The sequence below is a fragment of the Aotus nancymaae genome, unplaced genomic scaffold, assembly GCF_030222135.1.
Source record: "Aotus nancymaae isolate 86718 unplaced genomic scaffold, 86718_ANA_hifiasm-v0.15.2.pri h1tg000028l, whole genome shotgun sequence".
Lineage (NCBI taxonomy): Eukaryota > Metazoa > Chordata > Mammalia > Primates > Aotidae > Aotus > Aotus nancymaae.
The window spans coordinates 27,522,688-27,550,190 of record NW_026988441.1 but is presented as its reverse complement, the minus strand read 5'-3'; the positions used below and the strand labels follow the sequence as shown (position 1 = coordinate 27,550,190).

The 27,503-nt window shown below is 52.8% G+C and overlaps 1 protein-coding gene across 2 annotated transcripts in view; it reads left to right on the top strand.

The window, feature by feature from the left end:
* The first annotated feature begins 472 nt into the window (after positions 1–472).
* KCNN1 (potassium calcium-activated channel subfamily N member 1) overlaps positions 473–27,503 on the top strand; it is a 29,407-nt gene continuing 2,376 nt past the window's right edge. Inside the window, exons 1-7 of one of the 2 annotated variants that reach the window (XM_064381638.1) lie at positions 473–889; positions 2,121–2,216; positions 8,942–9,360; positions 12,121–12,262; positions 15,736–15,846; positions 17,530–17,657; positions 22,110–22,179. In XM_064381638.1, the coding sequence (XP_064237708.1) occupies positions 488–889; positions 2,121–2,216; positions 8,942–9,360; positions 12,121–12,262; positions 15,736–15,846; positions 17,530–17,657; positions 22,110–22,179 (1,368 nt within the window). In that variant the 5' untranslated portion in view covers positions 473–487. The remainder of the gene's footprint in view (positions 890–2,120; positions 2,217–8,941; positions 9,361–12,120; positions 12,263–15,735; positions 15,847–17,529; positions 17,658–22,109; positions 22,180–27,503) is intronic. The other variant, XR_001105945.2, reaches the window with a different exon arrangement.

Below are 27,503 nucleotides of genomic sequence, written 5' to 3'. Positions count from 1 at the left end.
CAGGCATGCACCACTGCACCTGTCTAATTTTTATATTTTTAGTAGAGATGGGGTCTTCGCCATGTTGGCCAAGCCGGTTTCAAACTCCTGACCTCCAGTGATCCTTCTGCCTCTGCCTCCTAAGTAGCTGCTGTTACCAGAGCTGCACCACCATGCCCGGCTCTGGAGTTTATTTTTTCAATGGGGCGGCAGTGGGGAGCCATGGGAGGGCTTCCAGGAGGGGAGGGATTCAGGCTGACTCAGATGTTTGGGATGGTAAACCCATGTGTGTGTCAGCGCTCTGGGTTCACTGCCTCCCAAGGCCACTCCTGAGCCTTAGAATGTTCTGGGATGGCCAGGATGGTCCTTGTCTCGCTGGTCAGTGAGCTGGACCCTGCTGTGACCATGTTCCTCTGTGTCCTTGCAGGTCAGCACAGGAGCCCCGCCGCTGAGCCATGCCGGGCCCCGGGTGGCCTGCAGCGAGCCCAAGCCCTGCACCCAGGTAGTCATGAACAGCCACAGCTACAATGGCGGCATGGGGCGGCCGCTGGGCAGTGGGCCGGGCGCCCTGGGACGAGACCCTCCAGACCCCGAGGCCGGCTGCCCCCCGCAGTCCCCACACAGCCCGGGCCTCCAGGTGGTGGTGGCCAAGAGTGAGCCGGCCGTGCCCTCGCCCGGCAGCCGCCGGGGGCAGCCTCAGGACCAGGACGATGACGAGGATGATGAGGAAGATGAGGCTGGCGGGCGGAGGGGCTCGGGGAAGCCCTCAAATGTGGGTCACCGCCTGGGCCACCGGCGGGCGCTCTTTGAGAAGCGGAAGCGCCTCAGTGACTATGCCCTCATTTTCGGCATGTTTGGCGTCGTCGTCATGGTGACGGAGACTGAGCTGTCCTGGGGCGTGTATACCAAGGTGGGCGCGGTCCTCCCAGGCACCCCAGGGAGGCTCCACCGGGCCTGCTGGCTTTCTTGGCATGGGGCTGGGGGTGGCAGGGCCCCCCAGGAGGTAGGGGGTGTTGGGGAGCTCCTGGAGGTGAGGGGTTCCTGGCCTCTGGCATACCCACCTCCAGGAAGGTAGCAGGGAGGCTGCACCTGGGGAGGGAAGGTTTCAGCCCATTCCCTGGCTGGGTGTCAAGGGGCTGCACCCTGGCTTAAGGCAGAGAGGGGGCTTCCCCCAAGGACAGGAGATCCCCAGAGTGGGCCTGCTCCAGGGAGCAACGGAAGAGCTTCCCCCCTTCTGCAAGTGAGCGTGTGCGGGTTATGAGCCTGGTTGTGGGTCCCCTCATGCCACCAAGAGTGTGTGAGGATGGAGAGAAATCAAGGCTGTGTCAGCCTATAAACTGTGAAGTGCCATGCCCACGTAAGGCTGGGCCTTATGAACTGTGAGTGCTGTGTCCACGTGAGGCAGGGCCTTATGAACTGTGAAGTGTGGTGCCCACGTGAGGCTGGACCTTATACACTGTGACTTAGTGTGTCCACGTGAGGCCGGGCCTTATAAACTGTGATTGCTGTGTCCATGTGAGGCCGGGCCTCATAAACTGTGAAGTGCTGTGTCCATGTGAGGCCGGGCCTCATAAACTGTGACTTGCTGTGTCCACGTGATGCCAGGCCTCGTAAACTGTGAAGTACTGTGTCCACGTGATTCCGGGCCTCATAAACTGTGATTGCTGTGCCCACGTGAGGCCGCGCCTCATAAACTGTGAAGTGCTGTGCCCACGTGAGGCAGCTCCTCGTAAACTGTGAAGTGTTGTGCCCATGTGAGGCGGGCCTCATAAACTGTGAAGTGCTGTGCCTATGTGAGGCCGGGCCTCATAAACTGTGAAGTGCTGTGTCCATGTGAGGCGGGGCCCTATAAACTATGAAGTGCTGTGCCTACGTGAGGCCAGGCCTCATAAACCGTGAAGCACTGGACACATCTTGCCATCAGCCCAGTCCCCAGGAATAAGGGCACGCCAGCCCTGGTGAAGCTGTTTCACACACAGCGGCCCCACGACTGGGGAAAGCAGAAAGTCGGGGTACAGTGGGGGAAGCCACTGGGAAGAGCCCCATTTGGCTGACTCCCTTGCCCGGGAGCCAGGGTAGGGGGATGGGAGCGCCACCCACCGCCTCCAGTGTCCATCCGGCTGTGTCCTCTCTTTTTGCAGGAGTCTCTGTACTCATTCGCGCTCAAATGCCTCATCAGCCTCTCCACGGCCATCCTGCTGGGTCTCGTTGTCCTCTACCATGCCCGGGAGATCCAGGTCAGTGCTGAATGCTGCAGGAAGCAGCTCCTCTCTCCAAACACCAGATCCCCCCACACCAGCCCACCTGGGACCCCGCCCCCTGGGACCCCACCCCCCAAAACATAAAAGGATGAATAATTGACTCCGGATAGAAAAATGGCCTCCATAAAGACACAGTGTCCATCATTCTAGATTTCCTTGGAACACACATCTGTGTTTTAATTTTCATTGATTATTTCCAAAAAAAGAATAGGTAGTGAGAAAGTGAGGGGCTGAGCTGAGACTCTGGGACACACAGGTGTTTCCAGGCTGGAGTGCAGTAGTGCGATCTCAGCTCACTGCAGCCTCCGCCTAGGTTCAAGCAATTCTCCTGCCTCAGCCTCCCAAGTAGCTGGGATTACAGGTGTGAGCTACCATGCCCGGCTAATTTTTGTATTTTTAGTAGAGATGGGGTTTTACCATGTTGGCCAGGCTGGTCTTGAACTTCTGACCTCCAGTGGTCTGCCTGCCTAGGCCTCCCAAAGTGCTGGGATTATAGCTGTGAGCCACTGGTCCTGGCCTATTTATTTAGTTTTTGAGACAGGGTCTCACTCTGTTGCCCGGGCTGGAGTGCAGTGATGCGATCATAGCCTTGACCTCCTCTGTGTTCAAGAGATTCTCCTGCCACAGTCTCCTGAGTAGCTTGGACTACAGGCGCGCACCATCACGCCTGGCTGATTTTTGTATTGTCTTGTAGAGATGGTGTCTCCCCATATTCCTCAGGCTGGCCTCAAACTCCTGGGCTCAAGTAATCAGCACACCTCACTCTCCCAAAGTGCTGGGATTTTACAGGCGTGAGCCACATTGCCCAGCCACACACGCACGTTGATAACAAGTAGCCAAAAATCACGCCTGGAATCCCTGCACTTTGGGAGGCCAAGGCAGGTGGATCACTTGAAGTCAGGAGTTCAAGACCAGCCTGGCCAACATGGCGAAACTCCATCTCTACAAAAATACAAATTAGCCAGGCGTGATGTCAGGTGCCTGTAGTCCCAGCTACTCGGGAGGCTGAGGCATGAGAATTACTTGAACCTGGGAGGTGGAGGTTGCAGTGAGCCATGATCGTACCACTGCACTCCAGCCTAGGTGACAAAGCAAGACTGTCATAAAAAGAAAAAGAAAAAGAAGCAATGTTTAAATGTCCATCCAGGCTTGAATGGATAAATAAAATGTGGTGTACCTGTATAATGGCCCATTCAACCTTTTTTTTTTTTTTTGAGATGGAGTCGCAGTGTGTCACCCAGGCTGGAATGCAGTGGCACAATCTTAACTCACTGCAACCTCTGCCACCCAAGTTCAAGCAGTTCTCCTGCCTCAATCACCTGAGTGGCTGGGATTACAGGCATTGCCCACCATGCCCAGCAAATTTTTGTATTTTTAGTATAGATGGGATTTCTCCATATTGGCCAGGCTGGTCTCGAACTCCTGACCTCAGGTGATCCACCCACCTCGGTCTCCCAAAGTGCTAGGATTACAGGCATGAGCCACTGTGCCTGGTCTATTCAACCTTAACAAAAGAATGAAACACTGAAATAACAGAAATGTATTGTCTGAAAGTTCTGGAGTATAGACATCTGAGATCAAGCTGTGAACACGGTTAGTTCCTTCTGAGAGTCACCACGAGAGAGAATCCGTCCCAGGCCTCTCTCCTAGCTTTTGGTGACTGCTGGCAATTTTGGGATTTCTTGGCTTAGGAGCTGTGTCTCTCCAATCTCTGCCTGAGGCTCACATGCTATTCTCCCTGTGAGAGTGTCTGTGTCCAAATTTCCCCCTCCTTTTTTTTTTTTATAAGAACACCAGTCATTACTGGATTAGGGCCCACTGTAATTATAATCAGATGATTTCACCTTTTTGTTTTTTTTTAGAGAGTGTTTCACTCTGTCGCCCACACTGGAATTCAGTGGCTTGATCACAGATCACTGCAGCTTCGACATCCTGGGCTTAAGCAGTCCTCCCACCTCAGCTCCCGAGTAGCTGGGATTACAGGCACTTGCCACCACCCCCAAGCTCATTTTTAATTTTTTTGCATTTTTTGTAGAAAGGGGGTCTTACCGTGTTGGGCAGGCTGGTCTTGAACTCCTGGGCTCAAGCAATCCTCCCGCCTCAGCCTCCCGAAGTGCTGGGATTACAGGCATGAGCCACTGTGCCTGGCCTGATTCCAGGCCAGGAATCATCTTAACTAGCCGACCTCATTACAATGACCTCATTTAACGAGATGACCTCTATAAAGACCTTGTCTCCATATAAGGGCACATTCCGAGGTATTAGAGGTTAGGATGCCAGCGTATCTTTTTCAGCAGAACACAAGTCAACTCATAACAATTTCTGATACTGAACATGGATGAACCTCAGAAATAGGGCGCTCAGCGGAAGAAGCCAGACACAAACAGCCACAAATTGCGTGCTTCCATTTATGTGACATTTTCAGAAGATGCAAATCCGCAGAGACAGAAAGGAGATCAGTGGTAGCCGGGGGCTGAGAAAGGGAGCAACTGCTAATGGGGACAGGGCTTCCTTTTGGGGTGATGGAAGTGTTTTGAAATTAAATAGAAGTGGTGGCTGCACAATACTGAATGTACTAAATGCCACTGAACTGTGCACTTTACATGGGAGAATTGTAGGGTTTGTGAATTTCTTTTTTTGGTTTTTGAGATGGAGTCTTGCTCTGTTGCCCAGGCTGGAGTTCGATGGCATGATCTCGGCTCACCACAACCTCTGCTTCCCAGGTTCAAGCGATTCTCCTGCCTCAGCCTCCTGAATGGCTGGGATTACAGGCATGTGCCACCATGCCTGGCTAATTTAATTTTTGTGTTTTTAGTAGATAGAGTTTCGCCATGTTGGCCAGGCTGGTCTCGAACTCCTGACTTCATGATCTGCTGCCTTGGCCTCCCAAAGTGCTGGGATTACAGGTGTGAGCCACCGTGCTTGGCCATGTGAATTTCACATATATATATATATATATATATATATATATATATATATATATATTTGTGAGTTTTTTTTTTTTTTTATGGAGTCTCGCTCTGTCATCCAGGCTAGAGTACAGTGGTGCAATCTCAGCTAACTGCAACCCTCACCTCCCAGGTTCAAGTGATTGTCCTGCCTCAGCCTCCTGAGTAGCTGGGATTACAGGCTCCTGCTACCACGCCCGGCTAATTCTTGTATTTTTTGTAGAGAAGGGGTTTCACCATGTTGACCAGGCTGGTCTCGAACTCCTGACCTCAAGTGATCCACCCACCTCAGCCCCTCAAAGTGCTGGGATTACAGACGTGAGCCACCACACCCAGGCTGTTTCTCTCTTTAAGTACAGGATCTCGCTCTGTCACCCAGACTGGAGTACAATCGTTCAGTCAGAGCTCACTGCAACTTCCACCTCCTGGGATCAAGCAATCCTTTTGCCTCAGTCTTCCAAGTAGCTGGGACCACAGGCACAGACCACCATGCCCAGCTAAATTTAAAACCATTGTTTTTTTATATAAAGAAAACTCCTGGGCTTCAGTGATCCTCCTGCCTTGGCCTCCCAAAGTGTTGGGATTATAGGTGTGAGCCACAGACTCGGCTTTTTTTTTTTTTTTTTTCAATGTAATTCAGACTGAATGCAGTGGCTCACACCTGTAATCCCAATACTTTGGAAGGCTGAAGGATCACTTGAGCCCGAGTTCAAGATCAGCCTGGGCAACATGGTGAAACTCTGTCTCTACACAAAATTTTTTTTAAAAATTAGCCAGCCATGTTAGTACACATCTGTAGTTCCAGCTACTTGGGAGCTTGGCGTGGGAGGATCACCTGAGCCCAGGGAGGTCAAGGCTGCAGCAAGCCATGATCGGGCCACCAGCCTGGGGGACAGAATGACACTCCATCTCAAAAAACAAAACAAAGAAAAACCAGAGGCAGTGCGGGCAGCAATGTAGCAAGACCCCCTCCTCTAAAGAAAAAAAAAAAAAAAGGAAGGAGTTTGAGGCCGCAGTAACCTGTGATCCCTCCAGAGCAAAATCAGGTCTCAGAAAAAAGGGCGGGGCATGGGCGGTGGGGAGAGGGGGTGTGGACGCATTCCCGATGTTACCTTTGCCTCCAGCTCCAGTATGATTGGTCCCGGCTCCGTAACTGACAGATGTTATGTATCTTGGCGCTCCGCTCACCTCTCCCAGGCCTGGCCCGGGGACAGGCCCCCCATCGAGGCCCCCAGGCTTGAGGGGGGTAGCAGTGGCACTGCCGGGTGTCCTTTATGTCAACGCTTTGCGCTCTGCGGATGTGTGAGCGGAGGAGGCCCCTAGAACGCAAGGCCGCCACATTTTAAGGAAGTGATTTTTTTTCTTTTTCTTATTTTAGAATGACTTTATTGCTTCTTATTTTTAAAATGACACGTGAAAAAGAAAAAAACTTGATACTTAGGAGTTATACATACGTTCAAAAGGAAGAGGAAAGCACAGCGAAGGGCCGGGTGCGCACACCTGGAATCCCAGCACTTCGGGAGGCCGAGGCGGGAGGATTGCTGGAGCCCAGGAGTTCGAAACCAGCCTGGGCAACAGAGGGAGACCCCCATCTCTACATAAGTTTTCTTTTATTTATTTTTTTTCTATTTATTTATTTATTTATTTATTTATTTATTTATTTTTTCTGAGACGGAGTTTCGCTCTTGTTGACCAGTCTGGAGTGCAATGGCAGAATCTCAGCTCACTGCAACCTCCGCCTCCCAGGTTCCAGTGATTCTCTTGCCTCAGCCTCCCAAGTACCTGGGATTACAGGTGCATGACACCACACCTGGCTAATTGTTGTATTTTTATAGAGACCGGGTTTCACCATGTTGGCCAGACTGGTCTCGAACTCCTGACCTCTGGTGATCCACCCGCCTCTGCCTCCCAAAGTTCTGGGATTACAGGTGTGAGCCCAACACCTGGCCTTCTTTTTTTTTTTTTTTTCCGAGACAGAGTCTTACTCTGTTGCCCAGGCTGGAGTGCAGTGGCGCAGTCTTGGCTCACTGTAACCTCCGCCTCCTGGGTTCCAGTGATTCTCTTGCCTCAGCCTCCCAAGTACTTGGGATTACAGGTACACGCCACCACACCTGGCTAATTTTTTTGTATTTTTAGTAGAGATGGGGTTTTGCCATGTTGCCTGGGCTGCTCTAATATCTGTCCTCAAGCAGTCCTCCTGCCTCAGGCTCCCAAAGCACTGGGATTCCAGGCGGGAGCCACCACAGCCATCCTGCTTCCACTTCTGGAGATTGTGAATCAGGCTGTTCTGAGTGTGTTTGTCCAAGGCTTTGCTTAAACACTTGTTTTCATTTCTCTGAGTCTGTCTAGGAGTGGGAATGCTGGGTCATTAGTAACTCTATGTTGAATTTTTGGGGGAACACTCATCTGATATTTAGCTCAAATTGTGGCCAGTGTTGAGAACTAGAGAGTTTTGCATATGAGGTCACGTTTCTGACTTCTCTTGGAAATATTCGAAGCTGGCGTGGTTGCTCACCAGTGATCCCAGCACTCTAGATCTGAGTGCTGAGGCAGGAGGACACTTGAGGCCAGGAATTTGAGAACAGCCTGGGTAACATAGGGAGACACCATCTCTACAAAAAAATTTAAAAAATTAGCCAGGCATGGTGATGCATGCCTGTAATCCCAGCTCCTCAGGAGGCTGAGGCCTGAGGATCACTTGAGCCCAGGAGGTCAAGACTGCAGCGAGCTGCAATTGTGCCACTGCACTCCGGTCCGGGCAACAGAGCAATACCTTGTCTCCAAAAAAAAAAAAAAAAAAGGAAAAAAAAAAAAAAATCCTGGCTAAGTGTGGTGGCTCATGCCTGTAATCCCAGCACTTTGGGAGGCCAGGCAGATGACTGGAGGTCAGGAGTTCGAGACCAGCCTGGCCAGCATGGTGAAATCCCATCTCTACTAAAAATACAAAAAAAAAAAAAAAAAATTAGCTGGGCGTGGTGGTGCATGTCTGTAGTCCCAGCTACTTGGGGGCTGAGGGAGGAGAATTGCTTCAGCCTGGGAGACGGTGGTTGCAGTGAGCCGAGATGGTGCCACTGCTGGAAGACTCGAAAGAAAGAAGGAAGGAAGGAAAGAAAGAAAGAGGGGGAGAGAGAGAGAGAGAGAGAGAGAAAGAGAGGGGGAGAGAGAGAGAGAGAGAGAATCAAAAAGGCCGGGCACGGTGCTCACGACTGTATCCCAGCACTTTGGGAGGCTGAGGTGGGCGATTGCCTGAGGTCAGGATTTCGAGAGCAGTCTGGCCAACATAGTGAAAACCCGTCTCTACTAAAAATATAAAAACTAGCCAGGCATGGTGGTGCCTGTAATCCCAGCTACTTGGGAGGCTGAGGCAGGAGAATCGCTCTCGGACGGGAGGCGGAGGCTGCAGTGAGGCAAGATCACGCTATTGCACTCCAGCCTGGGTGACAAGAGCAAAACTCCGTCTCAAAAAAAGAAAAAAAAAAGGTCTACGGCCATACCACCTTGAACGTGTCTCGTCTGATCTCGGAAGCTAAGCAGGGTCGGGCCTGGTTAGTACTTGGATGGGAGACCGCTTGGGGACTATTCGGGTGCTGTAGGCATTTAAAAATAATAATAATAAATTTAAAAAAAGAAAAGAAAAATCCAAGCCTTCGGGGTTTCAGGCCAGGCTGACATCACTCTCTGGGGGGTCCGGGGCTGGGCAGGGAGCGCGGAGGCGTGTCTGACACCCATGGCTGGCCCCTTCCCCCTACACAGCTGTTCATGGTGGACAATGGGGCAGATGACTGGCGCATCGCCATGACCTGCGAGCGCGTGTTCCTCATCTCGCTGGAGCTGGCGGTGTGCGCCATTCACCCGGTGCCCGGCCACTACCGCTTCACGTGGACGGCGCGGCTGGCCTTCACCTACGCGCCCTCGGTGGCCGAGGCCGACGTGGATGTGCTGCTGTCCATCCCCATGTTCCTGCGCCTCTACCTGCTGGGCCGGGTGATGCTTCTGCACAGCAAGATCTTCACGGACGCCTCGAGCCGCAGCATCGGGGCCCTCAACAAGATCACCTTCAACACGCGCTTCGTCATGAAGACGCTCATGACCATCTGCCCCGGCACGGTGCTGCTGGTCTTCAGCATCTCCTCCTGGATCATCGCAGCCTGGACAGTGCGCGTCTGCGAGAGGTGCGACCCCGCCCCCGGAGCCCCCCACGCCCGGGGCCTGGGCCGAGGATGGCCTCAGGGACCTCCCGCCCCAGCCCCCCCCTCCCTGGACCTCCGTGCCCGTTCATGACTTCACTGATCCTCAGCTCCCCCGGACCGTAACCCTGGCCATTGCTTCCGTCTCCCCGACTGCAAGACCTCCACGGTGCCTCCTGTCTCCCAGTTTGTGGCTTCAGTAATCATCCTCCCCGGGGACCCAGCCCTGTGTCCCCAGCTGCCCTCAACCAGGGAGGGACCCCAGCTCCCTCTTCCTCAGGGTCTCTTGCGCCTCCTTCTCCCGGCCGGCCCCTCGGCTCTCTGGGAGGCTGACCCCTGCTCTCTGGCCCTGGGGGCGGAGGCAGCAGGCACAGGGACGCCTCCTCCCTCCTCTGTCTCCCACCTCCCACGTTTAACCAGCTCTCATTTTCCCCCCTGCCCGCTCCACCGGACTTTAGGGAAAACATGTGAGTCCCACCGTCGGCTGAGCTGAGCTGTGTGCGCAGAGCAGCCGCTGCCACCGCTGCCGCCATCCCCCACCCTCCAGGAATTTAAGATTAGCTGCCGCAAGGGGGAGGGACGCAGGGAGGAAGGGCCTGGCAGGGTGGGTCGGGGTCAGTCCCACCGGGCGCAGGCGCTCTGCTGGGCGTCCTCTCTGAGTCTCTGGGCCCTTGTGTCCAGAGGGCGAGGGACTAAGGAAGGGCTTGGCTCTGATGTGTTTGCGCAGTTCATCCCTGGGAGCTCCACATTTCCTCCCAAGGCTTAAATGGATCTGGGATGGGATGGGCGTGGTGGCGCGTGCCTGTAATCCCAGCTACCGGGGAGGTTGAGGCAGGAGAATGTCAGTGAGCTGAGATAGCACCACTGCACGCCAACCCAAACAAACAAAAATAGATGAATGAATACTTCTGGGGTGAGGGAAAGCTAGCCAGGCCTGGGGGACCTCCAAGCAGGAGGGAGTCTGTTGTGAATACCCCTGGGCGGTGGTGGGCCGTCAACCCGATTGACAGAGAGGGAAACTGAGGCTCTGGCTGGCAAAGGGACTTGCCCAGAAGCCTGAGTCCTGGTGGCCTCAGAGGCGGGAGGGGCTCCGCTGGGCCTGGGTGTGAGGGGCCTTATCTGGGAGAGGGTCTCCCTGCCATGCGCCTAGCTGGTGGAGGCCCTGGAGAGGTCCTGGGGGAGTCCCTGGCTGGACCCCTGCTTGCCCTCAGCATCCCATCCTCATCCCTCCGCCCAGCCTCCCACCCCCCATACCCTCCTGCCTGGGCCTGAGGTCCGGCTCTCAGGGGTGAAGGCCCCACTTCCTCTGGCTGTCAGGGCTTCCAGGATCTCCTTGGTCTCTCTGATGTTCCCCCAGGCAGCTCCCACAGCCTTTCCCCACCCCTCAGGGTGGGGTCAGAACGAGGGTCGAGGTATGGGGTGCTCCTTGTCCGGTATCCATGAGGTCCAAGGTGGGTCCTTGCAGGGCTCTGCCCCAGGTGGGGGAGGGGCACGGGGCAGGGCAGGCGGGCAGCCAATCCTAAATTCTGAGCCTGGCAACAACGCTTCAAGCCCCCTTGCCTGCCTCGCTCTGACCCACCCCCGCCTTCTGCATGTCCCCCCGCCCTGCTCCTGGGTGGTCCCACGGCACCCTCCCCCATTGCTCCCTCCGGGTCTGGGGCTCACCCTCTCACCTGCTAGAGGGCCCCCAGCCCCTCCTCCCCTCTGTGGGTCAGGCAGCTTGGGGTTCAGATGTTTCGGTATAAGATGGGGTCAGTCCCTGGACCCCCACCCAGTCAAGCATCCTAGAAGCCCAGATTGGAGGTGCCTGGAGTGGCATTCGACCTCCGCAGGAGTGGGGACCCCCAAACAGCCAATCTGTGGGGGGCCTCCATCTCCTTCCCTCTGGAGCCTCTGACCCCAGCCCTGTCCTTGGGCTCTGTCACCCACCATGCCTGGCACTGGCCTCCCCTGAAGATCCTGCTCCGTCTGTGCTACCCCAGTTGGCCTCTGACCTTGAACCCCGCAGAGGCTGGCTTGGGGCTCAGACAACCAAAGCCCTGGGAAGGAATGGGTTAGCTGGAAGCCAGGTCAGAGGGGGCCCGGCCCCCAGAACAAGGCCAAGGGGATTTGGAGGCTGAGAGCTAAGTGGGAACAGATCCTAGGGCCACCCCCAGACCCAGAGAGCCAAGCCCTCTGCCCCCTGGCATGGCCACAGGCAGAACCTCTTTGCAGCCCCTCTGGCTGAAGTCAGGGAGGAGTGGGGGGACTCATGCTGTCCCCCAGCCTATGTCCTTCGTATATGGGCGTCCCTTCTTCCCTCGAGTCCTGGGGCATGATCCTCCAGGCTCCTACCTCCCCAGACAGTCCTCCTCTCTCCTTGGGGCCTCGCTGGCTGGGGAAGTTCTTCCTGGTGTCTGACCTGAATCCTTGCCTCCACCTCCTGCCGCTTCTGGTGCCGTGGTCACCTGTCCTCCTCTCTGTGTGTGTCTGCCGTTGGGAGGGGGATTGTATGTTCATGCAACCTCACCTGGGCCCCTCTCTCTGCCCCGTCTGGGGAAGCAGCTTGGGGGGCAGGCAAAGGGAATGTGGGAGGGCTGTCGGGGGAGAGGGTGCACATGTCCTGTGCTCACAGGACACGGCCCCCATGCAGCCAGGTGGACTCAGGGCCCTACAGCCCTGGTGCCACCCCAGGGGGTGTGATGGAGGCAGAGGGGATGGTGTAAACCGACTGAACCCTCCCTTTTCCCACCCCGGCCCCCCCAGGTACCACGACAAGCAGGAAGTGACCAGCAACTTCCTGGGCGCCATGTGGCTGATTTCCATCACCTTCCTCTCCATCGGTTATGGTGACATGGTGCCCCACACCTACTGTGGGAAGGGCGTGTGCCTGCTCACTGGCATCATGGTAAGGGCAAGGGCCCATATGCATGGCCCTGGGAGGTCCAGCCAGCCACCCACTCCACCAGCCCTTGCATACCCCTCGCTGACGGGGCGCTCATCCCGTCGTGGGCTGTGCTGGGCCAGCGTTCCTCCTGTCAATCCACCCCTCCTCTGCCCTGCTTTTCCTTTGATGTCATATGGAAGCCACGCCCACAGGCTTCCTAGGACCTCTCCCTGTGGTCCTTCCAGGCCTAGATAGGCAGCTCCCACCATGCCTGCCCAATCAGCTGTGGTCCACTCTGACCAGAGAGTCATTGTCACTGGTTTATTCTCTACAGCCCAATTTATTGACAGCCTTTGGATCCAGGGTAAGGGATTTGATGCTGATGTGCCTCAGTTTCCTCGGCTGTGACCAGTGCTACTTCCTCTGCTTTGCAAGGGCTAAGTCGGTTATTTATATGAGAGTCCCAGAACTGTGAATGCCAAGGACATGCTATAAATACCTACTGGGACAGCTGGGCCCTGTGGCTCAGGCCTGTAAATCCCAGCACACTGGGAGGCTGAGGTGGGTGGACCACCTGAGGTCAGGAGTTCGAGACCCGCCTGACCAACATGGTGAAACCCCATCTCAACTAACAAATACAAAAATTAGTTGGGCATGGTGGCACATGCTACTCAGGAGGCTGAGGCTTGAACGTGGGAGATGGAGGTTGCAGTGAGCTGAGATCGTGCCACTGCCCTCCAGCCTGGGCAACAAAGCAAGGCTCTGTCTCAAAAAGAAAAAGAAAAGAAAAAGAGTCACAAGTACAGTGAAAGTCTCAAATTTTGTGCCGGGTGCGGTGGCTCACGCCTATAATCCCAGCACTTTGGGAGGCCAAGGCGGGCAGATCACAAGGTCAGGAGATCGAGACCAGCCTGGCCAACATGGTGAAACCCCGTCTCTACTAAAAATACAAAAATTAGCTGGACGTGGTGGCGGGTGCCTGTAATCCCAGCTACTTGGGAGATTGAGACAGGAGAATTGCTCGAACTCGGGAGGTGGGGGTGGTGGTGAGCCGAGATGGCGCCACTGCACTCCAGCCTGGGCAACAGAGCCAGACTCCATCTAAAAAAAAAAAAAAAAAAAAAACCTGCTGGGTGGTGTCTTCTGCAACCCAAACCTCCTTGCTTGGCTGACTTTCGGGGTGTCCCCTGAGTCCCCATGATGTAAAGTATGTCTGTCACGATTGAGTGGGCACAGGCAGCACCCCATCTCCCCAGAAGGATTCTCCAGTCTGCCGTGGGTGTCCGTGGACATCCTTTGATGCTTCCTGCTTTCTCTTTTCCCTGATTCAGTCAAAAGGGTCCCTGTCCATCCCCTCCTTCCAGAACTTTCTTTCTCTCCAAACGTGTTTTATGTCCATGCCAACAAATGCTTTTCCATGTTGTATTTTATTTTATGTTTTTATAGAGATGGGGTCTCACTGTGTTGCCCAGGCTGGTCATAAACTCCTGGGCTCAAGTGATCCTCCTTCCTGGGCCTCCCCAGGTGCTGGGGTTACAGGCTGAGCAACTGCAGCTGGCCCACATCTGGCTTTTTTTTTTGGGACGGAGTTTCGCTCTTGTTACCCAGGCTGGAGTATAATGGCGCGACCTCAGCTAACCACAACCTCCGCCTCCTGGTTTCAGGCAATTCTCCTGCCTCAGCATCCTGAGTAGCTGGGATTACAGGCACGCGCCACCATGCCCAGCTAATTTTTTGTATTTTTAGTAGAGACGGTGTTTCACCATGTTGACCAGGATGGTCTCTATCTCTTGACCTCGTGATCCTCCTGCCTCGGCCTCCCAAAGTGCTGGGATTACAGGCGTGAGCCACCGCGCCCGGCCCCCTGGCATTTTTTTTTTTTTTCGGAGGTGGAGTCTCACTCTGTTGCTCAGGCTGGAGTGCAGTGGTGTGATCTCAGCTCACTGCAGCCACCACCTCCCAGGTTCAAGCGATTCTCCTGCTGCAGCTTCCCAAGTAGCTGGAATTACAGGCGCCTGCCACCACGCTTGGCTAATTTTTGTATTTTTAGTAGACACGGGGTTTTACCATGTTGGCCAGGCTGGTCTCGAACTCCCAACCTCAGGTGATCCACCCACCTCGGCCTCCCAAAGTGCTAGGATTACTGGTGTGAGCCACTGCACCTGGTCCATGCCTGGCTTTGCTGTCACCCAGCGTGGGTCGCTCCCTGCAGTGTCTGCGCAGTGCGTCATGCTGTTGCAGAGCCGCTGTCCATCCTTTTTCCTTGCTGTCTAATATTCTAGGTTTCCAGCAAGTCTATCTGTCCCAATTGACAGGGCTTTTCCTGAGAACAGTCTTCTGGTCCTCTCAAAACCTTTGTCTGAACCCGGAAACCAAGACAGGGTTTCCTCCGGGAGCCCTTGCTTGTGCTCAGGCTCAGGGTGTTGGCATCTAAACCTGCCTGAGACTGGGCACAGTCATGGCTCACACCTATAATCCCAGCACTGTGGGAGGCTGAAGCGAAACCCCGACTCTATTAAAAATATAGGCGATTGGTTGGGCGTGCTGGTTCACGCCTATAATCCCATCACTTTGGGACGCCAAGGCAGGTGGATCACGAGGTCAGGAGTTCGAGACCAGCCTGGCCAGCATGGTGAAACCCCGTCTCTACTAAAAATACAAAAATAAATTAGCCAGGCGTGGTGGCAGGCACCTGTAATCCCAGCTACTCAGGATGCTAAGCAGGAGAATCACTTGAACCCAGAAGGCAGAGGTTGCAGTGAGCCGAGATTGTGCCACAGCACTCCAGCCTGGGCAATAGAGTGAGACTCTTGTCTCAAAAAAAAAAAAAAAAAAAAATACAGGCAGCAAGTGGATCATTTGAGGTCAGGCATCTGAGACCAGCCTGGGCAACATAGTGAGACCCCATAGCTCTACAAAAAAAAAAAAAAAAAAAAAAAAAAGCCAGGCGCAGTGGTTCACCCCTGTAATCCCAGCACTTTCAGAGGCTGAGGCAGGGGGATCACCTAAGGTCAGGAGTTCAAGACCAGCCTGACCAACATGGTAAAACCCCTGTCTCTACTAAAAAGACACATACAAAATTCACCGGGCGTGAATTTTGGTGGTGGTGGTGGTGGTGGTGCACACTTGTAGTTCCAGCTACTCAGGAGGCTGAGGCAGGAGAATCGCTTGAACCCAGGAGGTGGAGGTTGCAGTGAACTGAGATAGTCCCACTGCACTCCAGCCTGGGTGACAGAGTGAGACTCCATCTCAAAAAAAAAAAAGCATCGTCCTACCTCCTGGAGTTGTTGGGGGTCGAATGAGCTCATGTTTGGGGACATGGTTTCCCCGACATTTGATGAATAGGAAGCAAGTGGATTCAGTGAGCTCAGTAGATGGAATCCATTCACACTGCTGGTTCAGGGAATGGGGAGGCTGCAATCTGGGCAAGCTTCCTGGAGGAGGGAGTGACCTCGAGACAGGACGCTGATGTGCCCCCTCTGCCCTGCACACAGGGAGCTGGCTGCACGGCGCTCGTGGTGGCTGTGGTGGCCCGGAAGCTGGAGCTCACCAAGGCTGAGAAGCACGTGCATAACTTCATGATGGACACTCAGCTCACCAAGCGGGTGAGGACGCGGTTCCCATGGAGGCTGCCTCCTGGCCTTGTCAGTGAGTGTAGAATTTCCCTGCTTTCCCTCTGTACGTGCCGGGCACGCACATGTGCCCACAGGTTACCATAGAGCTCTGTGTCAAGACTGTGCTGGCTTTGGGAGGCCTCGGCAGGCGGATCACCTCAGGTCAGGAGATCAAGACCAGCCTGGCCAACATGGCAAAACTCTGTCTCTACTAAACATACAAAAATTAGCCTGGCATGGTGGTTGGTGGGGGCATGTAGTCCCAGCTACTTGGGAGTCTGAGGCAGGAGAATCGCTTGAGCCTGGGAAGCGGAGGTTGCAGTGAGCCGAGATGGCACCACTGCAGTCCAACCTGGGTGACAAAGACTCTGTCTTAAAAAAAAAAAAAAGGGCCCGTCACAGTAGCTCATGCCTGTAATCCAGTTTGGGAGGCTGAGGTGGGTGGATCACCTGAGGTCAGGAGTTCAAGACCAGCCTGACCAACATGTTGAAGCCCCGTCTCTACTAAAAATACAAAAAGTTAGCTGGGCGTGGTGGCGCGTGCCTGTAATCCCAGCTACTTGGGAGGCTGAGGTAGGAGAATAGCTTGAACCCAGGAGGCGGAGGTTGCAGTGAGCCGAGATCGCACCATTGCACTCCAGCCTGGCTAACAAGAGCGAAACTCCGTCTCAAAAAAAAAAAAAAAAGACTGTGCTTGGCTCTGCCACCCGACACCCACCTGTGAGTAGTGCAGAGATGTCGTGGCATCTACCCTTGTGCCCAGCTGTGTCCAGCGATGGGCACGCAGTGAGAGGCTTGGGGCCAGACTGCCTTATGCAATTTGAGAGCTGCGTGACCCTAGCAGGTGACTGCTCTGCCTCAGCTTCCCCATATATAAAGTGAGAGAGATGAAGACACGTGCTGATTCATTGAGTTAATATCTGCATCGCGGTTGGGTGCGGTGGCTCACGCCTGTAATCCCAGCACTTTGGGAGGCCAAAGCCGGCGGATCACTTGAGATCAAGAGTTTGAAACCAGCCTGGCCAACATGACAAAACCCCATCTCTAGTAAAAATACAAAAATCAGCCAGGCATGATGGCAGGCGCCTGTAATCCCAGCTACCAGGGAGGCTGAGGCAGGAGAATCGCTTGAACCTGGGAGGTGGAGGTTGCGTTGAGGTGAGATCGTGCCACTGCATTCTAGCCTGGGTGACACAGCGAGACTCTATCTCAAAAAAAAAAAAAAAATTTTGAGCCGGGTGAGGTGGCTCACACCTGTAATTCAAGCACTTTGGAGGTCAAGGCGGGTGGATCACTTGAGATACGGAGTTTGAAGCCAGCCTGACCAACATGGTGAAACCCTGTCTTTAAAAAAAAAAATAAAAAATAAATTTGCAGTGAGGTGAGATCACACCACTGCATTCTAGCCTGGGTGACAGAGAGAGACTCCATCTCAAAAAAAGAAAAAAAATTTGCATGGTGCATAGAAGGGGCCTGGCCCGTGGTGAGTGATGTGTGTTAGGTAGACACACACTGCACAGATGTTGCTGTGCAAGCATGGCCCTGCTTTACAGCCCAGGGACCCTGAGAGGCATTTCTAGAAGTTTCTAGAAGTTTCTGGAAGATTCTAGACATTTCTGGAGACTTTCGGAATTTTGTGCCAACCTTGAGGAACTGTTCTTTTTCTGGCCCTAGGTGAAAAACGCCGCTGCTAACGTTCTCAGGGAGACGTGGCTCATCTACAAACATACCAGGCTGGTGAAGAAGCCAGACCAATCCCGGGTTCGGAAACACCAGCGTAAGTTCCTCCAAGCCATCCATCAGTAAGTCCAGCACCTTTCCAGCTCACGTTTCTGTGTCCACATGGCGCGGAGGCAGCCCTCACAGCTCAGTGTGGCCTCTTCACGGCTCCCTGCCCGGGACGGGTGGTCCGTTGGTTGGGGCCTGCATTTTCTGAGCTGTGTGGGATGGGAGGATCTTGAGAGGGAGGCAGATGATGGGTTCTGCTAAGGCATGAACACTACTCAGTAAGTGGCAGGACGTGTATTTTATTCTCTGGAATAACCAGAATGATTCTTATCCTTTAGACTTTGAAGCGATTTCCTCTTTTTGCTTTGTCTGCCAGGAAGCTCATAATTAAATCTGTAGCCTGATCCATGGGATCATGTGGGGTAACTAGAACTAAATTGGGCTGGGTGCGATGGCTCACGCCTATAATCCCAGCACTGTGGGAGGCAGGAAGATCGCTTGAGGCCAGGAGTTCAAGACCATCCTTGGCAATACAGGGAGACGCCATCTACAAAAACTAAGAACTTAGCTGGGTGGTGGCATGCATCTGTGGTCCCTGCTACTAGGGCGGCTGAGGTGGGAGGGTCACTTGAACCTGCAAGGTCGAGGCTACAGTGAGCTATGATTGCGCCACTGCACTCAGCCTGGGTGATGGAGTGAGACCCCGTCTCAAAAAAAAAGAAAAAAAGAAAGAAAGAAATTACTTGATTTCCTGTGTTGTTTCTTTGCCCTGAGAATTATTTAATAAAGTAGCTCTAAATCCTTGGCTGCTCATCAAAGTCACAAGGAACCTTTTTATAAATCCCATGAGCCACATCCAGCCGGGCGTGGTGACTCACGCCTGTAATCCCAGCACTTTGGGAGGCTGAGGCGAGTGGATCACAAGGTCAGGAGTTCGAGACCAGCCTGACCAACATGGTGAAACCCTGTCTCTACTAAAAATACAAAAAAAAATTAGCTGGGCATGGTGGCACATGCCTGTAATCCCAGCTACTCGGGAGGCTGAGACAGGAGAATCACTTGAACCCGGGAGGTGGAGGTTGCAGTGAGCTGAGATTGTGCCATTGCACTCCAGCCTGGCAACAGAGCGAGACTTATAAAAAAAAAAAAAAAAAATCCCATGAGCCACATCCAACATCAGTTACAGCAAAGTCTGGGTTGCAGGCTGGGTTTACATTTAAATTCCTCAAACGACTGCTTGGCTGGGCATGGTGGCTGATGCTTATAATCCCTGCCCTGTGGGAGGCCGAGGAGGGAAGACTGATTGAGGCCAACATTTGGAAATTAGCCGGGGCAACATAGTGAGACCCCATGCTATGTAAAAAAAAAAATAAAGCTTGCATGGTGGCTCCCGCCTCATAAACCAGCACTTTGGAGGTTGAGCCAGGAGGATCGCTTGAGGTCAGGAGTTTGTAACCAGCCTGGGTAATAAAGTGAGACCCTGTCTCTACAAAAATAAAAAAAAACAATTAGTCCAGTGTGGTGGCACGTGTCTATGGTGCCAGCTACCTGGGAGGCTGAGGTGGGAGGATTGCTCGAGCCCAGGAGGTCGAGGTTGCAGTGAGCTGCGATTGTGCCACTGCACCCCAGCCTGGCCCACAGAACAAAATCCTGCCTTAAAAGTGTATATATATGTATATGTGTGTGTGTGTGTCTGTGTATATGTGTGTGTGTGTGTGTGTATATATATATATGTATGTATATGGCCGGGCACAGTGGCTCGCGCCTGTAATCCCAGCACTTTGGGAGGCCAAGGAGGGTGGATCAACTGAAGTCAGGAGTTCGAGGCCAGCCCGGCCAACATGGCGAAACCCTGTCTCTACTAAAAATATAAAAATTAGCCTGGTGTGGTGGCAGGCACCTGTAGTCCCAGCTACTTAGGAGGCAGAGCCAGGAGAATTGCTGGAACCCAGGAGGTAGAGGTTGCAGTGAGCTGAGATCGCGCCGCCGCACTCCAGCCTGGGCGACAGAGTAAGAGTCAGTCTCAAAAACTAAAACATATATTAAAATAAGTAAATAAATAAAAGTTCCTCAGGTGAGTCCAATATGCAGGCAGTCGCTTTTTCTGTCAAGGGCCAGGTGGGACAGCTTTCAGGTTTTATGGTGCAGACAGTTTCTGTCACACACTTCAGCCCTCTCCTGTTGAGGCAGGGAGGCAGTGAGGCTGACCTGGAGCGGCCATGTTCCAAAGAAACCTCATATTCCAAGACAGGCAGCTGGCTAGATACGGCCCACAGGCCCCTCTATGCTGATGACAGTGCTGTCCACTAGAATGTCACGTGAACAACATATATAATTTTAAATTTGCTAACAGCCACGTTAGAAAAAAGCATAAAAGGCCGGGTGCGGCAGCTCACACCTTTAATCCCAGCGCTTTGGGAGGCTAAGGTGGGCGGATCATTTGAGGTCAGGAGTTCGAGACCATCCTGACTAACATGGTGAAACTCCATCTCTACTAAAAATACAAAAAATTAGCTGGGCGCGGCGGTACATGACGGTGTCCCAACTACTCGGGAGGCTGTGGTAGGAGAACCACTTGAGTCTGGGAAGTTGAGGCTGCAGTGACTGAGCCTGGGTGACAGAGCAAGACCCCTTCTCAAAAAAAAAAAAAAAAAAAAAAAAAGGCTGGGTGTGGAGACTCACGCCTGTAATCCCAGCACTTTGGGAGGCTGAGGCAGGCGGATCACCTAAGGTCAGAAGTTCGAGACCAGTCTGGCTAACATAGTGAAACCCTGATTCTACTAAACATACAAAAAATTAGCTGGGCACGGTGGCACGCACCTGTAATCCCAGCTACTCAGGAGGCTGAGGCAGGAGAATCTCTTGAACCCAGGAGGTGGAGGTTGCAGTGAGCCAAGATCACGCCATTGCACTCCAGCCTGGGCAACAAGAGTGAAACTCCATCTCAAGAAAAAGAGTCTCTGGGCCTTGCTTCTTCCAAAGTCGCTAGAGAAGGGTCTATTCCTTGCCTCGCTCGTAGACACAGCACTCCAACCCTTCATCATCTCCGTGCGTGTCCGCATGTGGTCCTAATCTCACACCACCCTTTTTTTTTTGAGACGTCTCATTCTGTCCCCCAGGCAGGAGTGCAATGGTGCGATCTCGGCTCACTGCAACCTCCTGGGTTCAAGCAATTCTACTGCCTCACTCAGCCTCCTGAGTAGCTGGGATTACAGGCGCCCACCACTTTGTGTGATGCCACTGCGCCTGGTTGAGTATGTCTTCTTAAAGAAGAAAAAAAAAAAAGAGAAAGCAATCGAACAGGGAGGTTTCGGAGAAACCAAGACTGGCTCCCCTAGTGAGACTTCATCTTTAAGAAATTTAAGGCCAGGCCAGGTGGCTCATGCCTGTAATCTCAGCATTTGGGGAGACTGAGGTGGGTGGATCGCCTGAGGTCAGGAGTTCAAGACCAGCCTGGCCAACATGGTGAACATCTCTACTAAAATACAAAAATTAGCCGGGTGTGGTGGCACGGCCTGTAATCTCAGCTGCTCCAGAGACGGAGGCAGGAGAATCGCTTGAACCCGGGAAGTAGAGGTTGCAGTGAGCTGAGAACATGCCACTGCACTCCAGCCTGGGTGACAGAGTGAGACTCTGTCTCAAAAAAAAAAAAAAAAAAAAAAAAAAACGGATGGCCAGAAGGGGCGAGGACGTATCCTAACCAACTCTCCCTGTGGCCAGCTGTCCAGAGACCAGAGTCACCAATGCCAAGTAGCAAGAGTGGGTTCAAATCCTCCTATAGCAAGTGGATGGGAAGAGCTCTACCCCCTGAGCCTCAGTTTCCCCCTTGGGAGATGGTGTGGGCATAGTTTTCTGAATGAAACGCCACCTTTGGGACAGGGCAGAGGACAGGCATGTCCCTGAGGGGCTGGCACAGAACCCTCAGAGGCTGGGCACTTCCCCAGAGCAAGGACAGCCCCTCGGCCATCTGGGAACCCCGCTCGGGGCCCTGGGGCGGCGCCCCCGGGAGGTGGGCAGGGTCGGGTACTTGCCGCACAAGTGTGCTGAGGTTAAACTTACCTTGTGATTTTTCTCCTGCTCCGCCTGGTCCTGCCAGGGCTCAGAAGTAAGTCTTCTCCCAGGGGCTCAGTGGGGCTCGGAAATTGGGGTTGCATGGTGGTCACAGACAGGGGCACACCCAGGGCGTGCCAACCCCAGCCTCAGAGGCAGGCAGGGTTCACGTCTGCTCCATAGATCGGTGCAGGCTTCACCTTGGTCTGGGATCCAACTTCCTGGGACAGTCCTAAGCTGGGCCGCAGACAGGACCGGCCAATGGGCAGTGTGAGCAGTGGCCAGGCTGACTCCTAGGCCTGACACACCCGCTGTGCTGGGAGGGAATGGACCACAGGGAATCCGTCTCCCAAGTCCCACCTCCTCCTCTGGTGCATGTCCCTAGGTGACCCCAGGTGGATGCATGAGAGACCCCGCCCCCACAGCAGCCTCCGTGGGAACCCAGCTAACCCCCTCCCCCACCCTGTGTCCCGCAGGCTCCGGAGTGTGAAGATTGAGCAAGGGAAGCTGAATGACCAGGCTAACACGCTCACCGACCTGGCCAAGGTGAGTGGGTGGGGCAGGGAGGGCTGGGTGGGGCCGAGGAGCAGATGGGCTGGGGCTCAGCTCCTGCTGGAGGAGGGTACAATGACCCACTGTGGGCTGAGCACAGCAGCTCACACCTCTCATCCCAGCACTTTGGGAGGCCGAGGTGGGCAGATCACTTGAGGTCAGGAGTTGGAGACCAGCCTGGCCAACATGGTGAAACCCCGTCTTTACTAAAAATATAAAAATTAGCTGGGCGTGGTAGCCACATGCCTGTAATCCCAGCTACTCGGGAGGCTGAGACAGAAGAATCACTTGAACCGGGGAGGTGGAGGTTGCAGTGAGCCGAGATTGAGCCACTGTACTCCAGCCTGGGTGACAGAGCGAGACTCCAGCTCAAACAAAAGCAAATAAACGAAAAAGACCCACTGTGGCCAGAGAGCCTAATGGTGAGAGAGACTCTGTACACCGAAATCTTGTATAAAATCTTTACTTTTTAACATTGGCGGCTGCTTTTTTTTTTTTTTTTTTTTGAGACGGAGTTTCGCTTTTTGTTACCCAGGCTGGAGACTGCTTTTTATTTAAATAGTTTTAGCCTCTAAGAAAATCGTTTTAGGCCGGGCGCGGTAGTTCACACCTGTAATCCCAGCACTTTGGGAGGCCGAGGAGGGCAGATCACGAGGTCAGGAGATGGAGACCATCCTGGCCAACATGGTGAAACCCCGTCTCTATTATTTTTTTAAAAATTTAAAAAAAAAGAGAGAAGAAAATTGTTTTAGCTGGCATCATGGCTACACCTATAATCCCAGCAACTAGGGAGGCTGAGGCAGGAGAATCACCTGAGGTCAGGAGTTCGAGGCTTCAGTGAGCTATGACGGCATCACTGCATTCCAGCCTGGGCAAAGTGAGACCTCATCTCTAAAAATAAAATTTTTAAATATAATAATATAATTTTAAAATTAAGCCGGACATAGTGGCTCACATCTGTAATCCCAGCACTTTGGGACGCCGAGGCAGGTGGATTGTTTGAGGTCAGGAGTTCAAGACCAGCCTGGGCAAGGTGGCGAAACCCCATCTCTACAAAAAATACAAAAATTAGCCAGGTGTGGTGGTGGGCACCTGTAATCCCAGCTATTTGGGGGCTGAGGCAGGAGGATCGCTTGAACTTGAGAGAGTGAGTCTGCAGTGAGCTGAGATAGCACCACTGCACTCCAGCCTGGGTGACAGAATGAGATCCTGTCTCAGAAAAATGATAATAATTTTAAAAATCATAAAAATTTTAAGACGAGTATATGGGCCAGGCGTGGTGGTTCACACCTGTAATCTCAGCACTTTGGGAGGCCGAGGTGGGTGGATCACCTGAGGTTAGGAGTTCAAGACCAACCTGGCCAACATGGTGAAACCCTGTATTTAAAAAAAAAAAAAAAAAAAAAGAGGAGTATATAGTTATGGGGCTAAATGGGTAAAGAGGTATTTCTAGATTTAGGCATACCACCTCAATTCAAGCTCTGAAAAGGAAGAGAAAAACGAAATTCCTTTGCTATGGGTATAAATTCAAATGATAGCCTTGGGAGAAAGCTTATTTGTATAGCAATTAAACATCTGTCAGGAAATCAAAATTGATTGCAAAAGAAACTGGGGCTGGGTGCCGTGGCTCATGCCTGTAATCCCTGTACTTTGGGAGGCCAAGGCAGGCAGATCACTTGAGCCCAGGAGTTTGCAACCAGCCTGGGCAACATAGAGAGACCCCATCTGTACAAAAAGAATTAAAAAATTAACCAGGCATGGTGGTGCGCACCTGTAGTCCCAGGTATTAGGGAGGCTGAGGCGGGAGAATCACTTGAGCCCAGGAGGTCAAGGCTGCCGTGAGCTATGATAGCACCACTTCAGTCCAGCCTGGGCAAAACAGCGAGACCCTGTCAAAAAGAGAAAGAGGCGGGGGTGGGGGGAGGAAGGAAGGGAGGAAAAGAAAGAAAGAAATCAGTTTGTGTTATACGTGAATCTGTGCGTTGATTCGAATATCAAGTCATTTCCCACTTTTGTTTTTAACTTTTTTTTCAGACACAGTCTTGCTCTGTCGCCAGGCTGGGGTGCAGTGGCATGATCTCGGCTCACTGCAACCTCTGCCTCCTGGATTCAAGCAATTCTCGTGTCTCAGCCTCCCGAGTAGCTGGGACTACAGGCGTGCACCAGCATGACCGGCTAATTTTTGGTTTTTGGTTTTGTTTTTTGTTTTTTGTTTTTTGAGACGGAGTCTTGCTCTGTCGCCAGGCTGGAGTGCAGTGGTACAATCTCAACTCACTGCAACCTCTGCCTCCCAGGTTCAAGTGATTCTCCTGCCTCAGCCGCCCGAGTAACTGAGACTACAAGCTCGCGCCACCATGCCCTGTTAATTTTTGTATTTTTAGTAGAGACGGGGTTTCATCATGTTGGCCAGGATGGTCTCAATCTCTTGACCTCGTGATCCGCCCACCTTGGCCTCCCAAAGTGCCGGGATTACAGGCGTGAGCCACTGTGCCCTGCCTAATTTTTGTATTTTTAGTAGAGATGGGGTTTTGCCATGTTGGCCAGGCTGGTCTCGAACTCCTGACCTCGTTATCCACCCACCTCAGCCTCCCAAAATGTTGGGGTTATGGGCATGAGCCACCGTGCCCAGCCCATTTCCCACTTTTTGAATTCTTCCACTAGAAGATGTGTCATTGGACCAGTTGCAATTAATCAGGTGCTTGGGATCTTTGCAACACTGATTTGAATTCCCTTCTGACCAATGACATAGTTTCAGAAAATAGCTTTTCTCAGCAGCTACGTCCCCTGATCTACCGGTCAGCCCGAGGCTAATTTCATGTTATCTTTAGAAAACGTTAAGTCCTATTCTATTTTATTTCTTGTCTCCAGTGCATTTTGGACTCAGTGAATGCAATCTAGTTTCATATTAACCTACAATAAATTTAATTTGGAAGGGAATCTTTTTTTTTTTTTCTTCTGAGACAGGGTCTTGCTGTATTGTGCAGGCTGGAGTGCAGTGGCTAAAACATGGCTCACCACAGCCTCCATCTCCCCAGACTCAAGCAATCCTCCCACCTCAGCCTCCTGAATAGCTGGGACTACAGGCACGCACCACCAGGTCCCGTTAATTTTTGTATTTTTTGTAGAGACAGGGTTTTGCCATGTTGCCCAGGCTGGTCTTGAACTCCTGAGCTCAAGTGATCCTCCTGCCTTGGCCTCCCAAAGTGCTGGGATTACAGGCGTGAGCCACCGCACTCAGAAAGGAATTTTACAGAGGGAAAAATAATTCTAGACCCCTGGAGATATAGAGGTAACTCTTGGACAACATGGGTGTTATAGGGTGCTGACCCCTTAAAAGTCAAATATTCCCATATAACTTCTTTTTTTTTTTTTTTTTGAGACAGAGTCTTGCTCTGTTGCCCAGGCTGGAGTGCAGAGGTGCGATCTTGGCTCACTGCAGCCTCCACCTCCTGGGTTCAAGCTATTCTCCTGCCTTAACCTCCCGAGTAGCTGGAACTACAGGTACACACAACCACGTCCAACTAATTTTTGTATTTTTAGTAGAGACATGGTTTCACCATGTTGGCCAGGCTGGTCTCGAACTTCTGACCTCAACCAATTCACCTGCCTTGGCCTCCCAAAGTGTTGGGATTACAGGCGTAAGACACTGCGCCCAGCCTCATATAACTTTTGATGCCCCCCACACACCCCAAATTTAACTACTGACAGACAGACTACCATTGACTGAAAGGCTTCTTGATAGTGTAAACAGTTGATTCATATGTATTTTGTATATGTATTATATACTGTATTCTTACAATAAGGTAAGTTAGAGAAAGGAAAATATTAAGAAATCAGGCCAGGGGCGGTGGCTCGCACCTGTAATTCTAACACTTTGGGAGGCTGAGGCAGGAGGATCACTTGAGCTCAGGAGTTCAAGACCAGCCGGGGCAACATGGCAAAGCCTCATCTCTACAAAAATACAAAAATTGGCTGGACATGGTAGCTCACACCTGTAATTCCAGCACTTTGGGAGGCCCAAGCAGGCAGATCACCTGAGGGTGGGAGTTCAAGACCAGCCCAGCTAACATAGTGAAACGGGGTTTCACCATGTTCTACTAAAAATACAAAATTAGCCCGGCATGGTGGCATGTACTTGTAATCCTAGTTACTTAGGAGGCTGAGGCAGGAGACTTGCTTGAACCTAGGAAGTGGAGGTTGCAGTGAGCTGGGATCAAGTTACTGCACTCCAACCTGAGTAACAGAGTGAGACTTTGTCTCAGGAAAAAAAGAAAAAATACAAACATTAGCTGGATCTGGTGGTGCACGCCTGTAGTCCCAGCTATGTGGGAGGCTGAGGCGAAATGATTGCTCAAGCCTGGAGGTCAAGGCTGCAGTGAGCTGTGGTTGCACCACCCCACTCCACCTGGGAGACAGAGCAAGACTCTGTCTCTAAAAAATAAAATTTTAAGGCTGTGTGCAGGGACTCACACCTGTAATCCCAGCACTTTGGGAGGCTGAGGTGGGCAGATCACCTGAGGTCAGAAGTTCAAGACCAGCCTGGCCAACATGGTGAAACCCTCTCTCCACTGAAAATACAAAAATTAGCCGGGTGTGGTGGCGGGCGCCTGTAATCCCAGCTACTCAGGAGGCTGAGGCGGGAGAATCGCTTGAACCTGGGAGGCAGAGGTTGCAGTTAGCTGAGATCATGCCACTGCACTCCAGCCTGGGCGACAGAGCAAGAGTCCATCTCAAAAATAAAAATAAAAATAAAATATTAAACCTCAGAGAAGGCAAAAGAGAACTCCCCGAAGGCTGGACGCCACTCTGGCCTCAGGCGTCACCCTCCGGCCCTCGGGACTGTGGCCACCTGAGAGAGGCCAGGGTGAGGTCGGTGGTGCCAGGAGGGGTGGCCCCCACCCCCAACGTGTTTGCACACTCAGAGTGGGTCTGCCTGGCAGTGATGGAGGGAAAAGTGTAGGGGGCACAGCGAGGGCAGCTGGAAGAGGCTGGGGGTGAGAGAAGCACAGAGGAGCTGGGTGGGCACCTCATCCTGTCTCCCTTCCTTCCCTGCCTCCATCCTCCCATGGAGGTCGCCAAAGGGTGGTGAACCGGTGTCTGCACCCGCTGCTCTCAGAGCCGTAGAGTGCTGTTCTAGCGCCACCTGGTGGCCAGGCTGGCATCTGCACCCAGGGCTGTCCCTGCCTGGCCGGCCTCCCCTGCCCATAGTGGGACAGTGCCAGAACAGGGCAGTAGAAGTGGTGGGGACGCCCCACTGGCTGCTGTAACCGTAACTGTGGCTGTCGTGTCCCCAGTCTGTGATTGGGTCAGATCCTCAG